Source organism: Alosa pseudoharengus, unplaced genomic scaffold (assembly GCF_046254945.1).
Source record: "Alosa pseudoharengus isolate Yale_2024_CS ecotype anadromous, Long Island Sound unplaced genomic scaffold, YU_APseudo_1.1 YU_APseudo_1.1_scf_22, whole genome shotgun sequence".
Classification (NCBI taxonomy): domain Eukaryota; kingdom Metazoa; phylum Chordata; class Actinopteri; order Clupeiformes; family Clupeidae; genus Alosa; species Alosa pseudoharengus.
The window spans coordinates 7,774,435-7,781,934 of record NW_027468680.1 but is presented as its reverse complement, the minus strand read 5'-3'; the positions used below and the strand labels follow the sequence as shown (position 1 = coordinate 7,781,934).

Here is a 7,500-nt window from a genome sequence, read left to right as displayed (position 1 = left end):
ACACACAAACACACAAAACACACAGTCAAACACACACACACACACGCACGCACACAGAAAACACATGCACACACACAGGAAACACACTCAAATACACACAGAAACAAACATACATACTGGTGTACACTTAGACACAAAACACTCCTAACATATACGCAGACATTAAAATATGCATTCAAACATGTACACGCACACACACACACACGCACACACACATACATTGATGCAAACATACACGTGTATTTACACACTATCATATGCACACACACACACAAACAGATGCGAATACCCACCTAAACTCTCGTTAACACATTTTTAACACATCCATATGCACATTTATTACAAAACCCTCAAATTCTTTTGTATTTTCATGCATTTATGCTATGACACATTTGTCCATATCTGTAGATGAAATCAAAAGTCCTGCCTCTGATGCCACTGTGATAGATGATTTATCCTCCATGGCTGAGATGGAAGACGATTTAAAAATGTGATAAATTTTATCTCTTGGCCTTTTGTGTGGCATGTCATCATGGTATGAGCAGACACCAGTGTTTACAGTCAGAGCTCCTCAAGTACACATACAAATGCAATGGCTTTTGCCTTGACCCCGCAACACACACACACACACACACACACACACACACACACACACACACACACACACACACACACACCGCACGGTCTGAGGGGGCCGTTTTTCACCGCATATGCGCGGAGAGACCCAGCTGCTCCTGGGAGAGCTCATCGGAAAGCGGCCATAAGTATTAGCTGAGATGGGTGTGTGTGTGTGTGTGTGTGTGTGGTGGGACGGGGGTTTGGCGTGGCATGCTAAAGCAGCAGCACATCGCTGCTGAAGAAGCGAAAGGTTAACTGTGGGCTCCCCTGATGCCCCCTCACGCCGACCTTTCCCGAGGGACCGTGAAATTAGCCATGGCATTCCGGCAGGCTTTCAGTGGGGCAGGTGGGGTGGGGTGGGGTGGGGGTGGGGGGGTCAGGGAGGTGAGAGGAGGGGGGGGGGGTGAGGTGTCTCCCTCCAGCGGATCAGATTCAGGAGGGAGGTGTCGGTCCCCTTGGAATGCTCAAGAAGCTTCCATGGAGCTCAGATGATGGGGAGGCCAGCATCCCTGAACAGCAGCAGTGTGCTTGGTAAGGCTCAGCTGAGAGAGAGAGAGAGAGAGAGAGAGAGAGAGAGAGAGAGAGAGAGAGAGGGGAGCAGAGAAAGAGAGAAATAATAAAATTCCTCTATTAAAAAGGAGTGAAACACAAAAACATATATCTCAGTGTTCTAAAACCCTAAGACAAAAAGAAAAAGGAAATATAACCCCAGCTACACTAAAGCACAGTGGATCCCTGATTATTCCACTATTCCCTTTATTTGCTATTTACAGACAAACACACACACACACACACACACACACACACACACACACACACACACACACACACACACACACAAACACACACACACAAACACATGTGGACGCATGGAAATGCACACACATGCAGACACAAACAAACAGATTGTCTTGAGCAGTTGAGCGGGTCCCTGGTGTGTGTGTGTGTGTGTGTGTGTGTGTGTGTGTGTGTGTGTGTGTGTGTGTGTGTGTGTGTGTGTGTGTGTGTGTGTGCCTGTGTTGATGTATGCAGTATGTACTGGTTTGGGGCGGCAGCTTCACCTGTCTGACCCAGATGTGCCGTTAGGACGGCTCTGCCTGTGCCGCTCGGTGCGGTGGTCCGTATCTCTCTCTCTCTCATTCTCTCCATCTCTCCATTTCTCTTCCTTGTTACTTCTCTTCCTTCTCTCTCTTTATTCCTCCCTCCATCTTTCCCTCTCCCTCTGTCTCTCCTTGTCTTCCTTTTTCCTTCTTAGCTTTCTTCTTCCCCCCCCCACCCTCCTTCTCTCTCTTCTCTCCCCAGCCTCCTGGAAGCTGAATTAGCAATTCCCCGGCGGGCGCTAAGCCCAGAAGGACACTCAGTGACGATCCGCCGGTGCGGTGTGTCAGGCGCGAGCAGACTCCGCCACAGAGTGATGCGTCGCAGGGGAATCCCCTCCTGTTTTTTAATACATTTTTAATCGCTCCCTTTGATGCCGCACGTGTCCACCTTGATTTGGAGTGACTGTTTAGCCCAGAAAAATCAAAGACTTTCACCGATGCGAAAAAAAGCGCTTTTTTCCCCCCCCTGCTTCCTGCCGTCCTGCACTTTGACATGTTTGTTTTGTGTGAACGTGGCCTATTTTAACAGTTTTGTTGTTGAAAGTCATTTGTAATTACTGGCCTGATTGCTGCGGTGTGCGTAGACCTCCCTGTATGCGCTCAGGTGTCCTCTTACTATTTTTAGGCTGCAGAAGCAGAGGTGCTGTCTTTGCTGTGCCGTGTTTTTATTGATTTTTTTGTTTTTTTTTTGTTTGTTTGTTGTTGTTGATGTTGTTTTTTTCTCTTCATCCCTAGTGTGAACGCTGTGCCCCTCTCTTCAATGACAAGCCCTTCCGATCAGGTGACCAGCTCCAGGCCTACAATTGCCGGCCCTGCCAGTGCAATGGCCACACCTCTTCCTGTCATTATGATGTCACATTTGACCCCTACCCTACGGAGCACTTCCGGGGTGGAGGTGGCGTCTGCGACAACTGTCAACATAACACTACAGGTACTTATAAGACATGAGCACTGCAGTGTAAGGGTTCAAACTGAACACCACTAGGTCTTCCACTAACAGCCGTTGGCATGCCTTAATTGGGTTATTGTTATGACATTTAATCACTGTCAGCTGTTATATTTATTTGTCTTTACGAGATATTGGAACTGGCAAATTGCCAAAAAGGGAAATCGGCAAAAATCTGCCTAGTTCAAGTGCAACTTTCTGTAAGTGAAAGTAACTTTGTGGAACAACTGCCATGGTTAGCATGTTTAAGCAGGGTGGGAGGCAGTGGTTGAAACGCTGAAATATTGCATTAGAGGAGAGACAGATGGAGATGTAATGAAGTAAGGCAAGGCCGCGCTAACAGGTTCACTGTTTCATATGCTCAGCATCAACACCGTGCCAGATGGGGACCAAAGGCCACATTAAAATGGACATCTCCAAAATGGCAGAAATTTCATGGGGGCGCCAGTCTTTCCCGTTCCCCTCTCCTCACTGTCTGTCCGCCCCTCTGTTTCTCTCACTCTTCCTATGTCTCTCTCTCTCTCTCTTTCTCTCTTTCTCTCTCTCTTTCTCTATCTCTACTCTCTCTCTCTTCATTTCCTCTCATTCCTCGTTCTGTCCATCCTCATCCTGCGCTTTCATTCCTTCTCTCTCTAGAGGCATCTGAGGTTTTAATTTGAAATTAAAGTCCCTATAATGTGACTGAATTTTAATACATCAACATTGATCTTCCTCCTCCATCACCCCCATCCCCCACCCCACCCCCCCCCCCTCCACCCTCTACCCCCCTCCACACACACACACACACACACACATGTGTCGATAGGGAAGAACTGTGAGCAGTGCCAGCCGCAGTTCTACAGGGAGGCCGGGGCTGTCGCCACGGCAGTAGACGTCTGCAGACCCTGCGGTTGCCATGCCGCCGGGACTGCCAACGGGAGTGTGGAGTGTGAGGAGGTAAGGGAGAGTGCGCACACACACACACACACACACACACACACACACACACACACACACACACACAGCAACAGTCCTAGAAACACTGTACTATATCTGGTAACTCTTACCTGGCTGTTTATAACAGCTATTCATCATTTTGCTTGAACTTGGTTGTGTCTGAGGTGCTACATGCTTAATAAATAATAATCAATTAAGTAGTTGCCACAAAGCACATCTTGCATAAGAGTCTACTGCTAATAATGTGCAGGAACAGTTATATGCTATACTATATTATACTATACTACATTATACTTTGATTAGATTAGATTAGATTCAACTTTATTGTCATTGTGAGTTTGTGTCTAACCAGAAGTGCAAAGAAGCAGAAAAGTGCAATCTAATACAGTGGTTTCCAAAGTGGGGGCCGGGGCCCCCTAGGGGCCCGCGAGAGAGTGCCAGGGTGGCCTCAGCAAGTTGGAAGGAAAAATAAAAGCAACAAATACATTTTAAATATACATACTATGAGGGTTGTTATACAATGCCATTAGAATAATTCATATCTGAACATTATATTGTCCATGATAATGACTAGGAATAATTGTAGAGTGATAACTCTCATATAGCAGATAGCCCCAAATGCAATTTTTACACACTGTATGCTCCATCGCAAAGTGCTTGTAGCTAAAATAATTATTAGAATTAACTTAATGTATTTTTACATTTGCCGTAGTATTGTAGATGGGTTTAATAACACATCAAGGGGGTCCTTGGCCAGAACCTAGTGGTATTTGGGGGGGCCTTGTCGTGGAAAAGTTTGGGAACCCCTGATCTAATATACACAGTATAGACAGGTGGTGCAGTATAAACAGTATAAGACATATACTGTAGTGCAGTGTGTAGACAGTACTATACAGTTAAGAGTGGTATGGCTTGCAGAAATATGAATTAAATATAAATATATATATATGTGCAGTGTATTCACAGTAGCATTATATGCTATTCTATACTCCATTTTAAAACCTTTTATAACCTAACTTTTTAAAAGCCATTGTGGGGAACTCTTTTTGGTAACACACATTAGAGGGCTTACGTCTGAGAATGGAAAGACTCTAAAATGTTAAATGTGTAAATGAGTCTGAATCCAAAGGTTTAGCCCAACATTATGCTCTTGTTGATATTTTCACAACAGATTCATCCACATCCTGAACTAATCAGCGAGTCACATGGTGACCCAATCAGCTGATTGTACCCTCGGTTTGATTGTGATTATCAACATTATTATTTCGACGCAACAAACAGCCAGGTTTACTTCAGCATGTCAGTATGCACCATTAAACTGGCAATGAAAATAACCCAGTGGAGGTCTATATATTAGTACATTTTTCTTATATTCCCATTTGAGATATTTGGACTCACATGACAGGGTGTGTTAGTGTGTTAGTTTGTGGGTGGGCGGTGGCTAAGACTTGCATTGATAAATGAAAGGAGCGTGTCTTGTGAGGGTTAACATGACTGAGATGTCAATAACATGTGATTCATTTGACAGCTGAAGGAGGCCACTGGGCTTTCCTAAGGCCCACCCCTGATTACTGGACAGTGTAGAGAGAGAGAGCCATCACTGCACCACACAACACAACCTTCATTCGCACATATCACTCACAATAAATAAATATACATTAAAAAATTCAATATGGCTGGACTGGAGTGCCTGGATTGCTTTCCTTTTCATGGCTGGACTACACATCTATGTACAGGTGGACCAGTATGGTCAGAGGGAGAGATGCACAGGTGGTTTACTTCAGTATCTTTCACTTTCACCATCTTAATCTCGTGTAGGCTGTAAAGGCAGAGAGAAAGAGAGAGAGAGATAGTGTGTAGACTGTAGAGGCAGATAGGGAGAGAGAGAGAGAGAGAGAGAGAGAGAGAGAGAGAGAGAGAGAGAGAGAGAGAGAGAAAGAGAGAGAGAGAGAGAAAATGAGAGATGGAGGGAGAAAGAGAAAGGAGAGAGAGAAAGAAAGAAGATAGTGAGAGAAGTGAGAGAGAGAGCTTGAGCTTGTTTAGGCCCAGTTCAATATGTGCTGGTATTATTCCTGAGGTGAGTGTGTGTGTGTGGACACATGAGGCTGGCTGTAGCTGTTCAGAGCTTGTGTTGCCGTGGTGATTTACGTGTGCCAGACAGCGTGGAGGGGGAGGCCTGACACACCCAGCGGCCCCTCCTTCCATATTTGGGCGTACCTTCCTCCCCACCTCAGGTCCCCTCCCCCTGTAATGATATTCATCTGGATATATGTGTCTGTATGTGCGTGTGTGTGTGTGTGTGTATGTGTGTGTGTGTGTGTGTATGTGTATATGTGTGTGTGTGTCTGTGTGCGCGCGTGAGAGCCCCCTCACATTGATGTATCGGCCGAAGGCTTTGGTATGCACAACACAATTTATCACGCTTGTGATCAGGCCAGGATTGTGGCGAGTATGTAGAGGTGTCATTAGGAGAGTCGGCTCTCAGGAGAGGGCCTCCCTCGCTTTTATCTGCGTCTGTGGATCACCGAGCTGCCGCCGCCGCCGGACAGACCCGTGTCGATAGATATACTGGATGACAAATTCGAAATCAATGGGTGGGTCGCTCCCGAGCGAGTTTGTTACCTTATTTAAATTCTCCGAATGATTATTTCCTCAGTCTCTCTGACGGCTTGCCTTCAGTTCCCTCCATTCTCCTGTCTGCAGCTTCAGGAGTTGTAAAACGGGGACAAAAAAAAAGAAAAAGATTTTCCGGAGAAGGGAACGCGCTATCGAGAAGCTGTTTTACTCAGGAAAAACGACACTCTGAGATACATTTCATGAATTCTCGAGGCTACACTGCATCCCTTATTCAAAAGATAAAAGTGTTATACAGTAGTAACAGCACACTAAAGGTTAGTCTCTGAGCGTGACTGCCATAGTGGGATATAGTATTATAATGCACATAGATTGATGATATATAGTATTATAATGCACATAGATTGATGATATATAGTATTATAATGCATATAGATAGATATATGATATAGGATTATAATGCACATAGATAGATAGAGATAGATAAAGATATATATATATATATATATATATATATATATATATATAGATAGATAGATAGATAGGTACTCTTTCCTCACTCCTTTCCCACTGATATCTGATCTGCCATCTTGTGCACACGTGATGCTGAATATCATGAGGTGTAAGTGTTGACTGTGATTGGGTTTTAGTTAACCAGCACAAGCCAAACGCTTCAGTTCACTGTTTCCCCCTTGTTCAATCAGTTAGTAATTAATCACGGCGAAAGGTTAAGCATTGTATTTTTACCTATCATTAGCTGGGACCAGGAAAGGGTGTGCAAAGTGTGTTTCTCCCCTCTGAGCTTGTGTGTGTGTGTGTGTGTGTGTGTATGTGTGTGTGTGTGTGTGTGTGTCACTGCAGGTTAAATTCTCCCTCATACACGTTGTGCTGCTTTAAATCAAAGCTGAGTTGTTTACACACATTTCACAATCGTCTCCTCAGGCGCAGAACAGGCGTTCTCTTCGGAGCTGAAAATAGACAGTGGTAGCTTAGTGGTAAATAAAGTCTCTTTTAAAAAGCATTCCTCATCTCTCTGAGCGGGCCATACAAACACACACACACACACACACACACACACACACACACACACACACACACACACACACACATGCAAAGCACCCAGTAAACCACAAGCCCAATCCCTCTGCTCCCCAACACCACAAGATGACTGCCACGCTCAGGTGCTATGACCTCTGTTCACCTTACCCCCACCTCTCACTCCCACTCTCTCTCTCACACACGCACACACACACACACACACACACAGACACACACTCTGACAGACTCCCCACACCCCACACAGTCTCACATACTCCTACACACTTT

At 45.1% G+C, this 7,500-nt stretch overlaps 1 protein-coding gene across 1 annotated transcript in view; it reads left to right on the top strand.

Annotated features, from left to right (window-relative positions):
• The window catches only part of ush2a (Usher syndrome 2A (autosomal recessive, mild)), a 319,377-nt gene that overhangs the window by 34,642 nt on the left and 277,235 nt on the right, over window positions 1–7,500 (top strand). Inside the window, exons 9-10 of the mRNA XM_076300107.1 lie at window positions 2,454–2,649; window positions 3,470–3,600. Of these exons, the coding sequence (XP_076156222.1) occupies window positions 2,454–2,649; window positions 3,470–3,600 (327 nt within the window). The remainder of the gene's footprint in view (window positions 1–2,453; window positions 2,650–3,469; window positions 3,601–7,500) is intronic.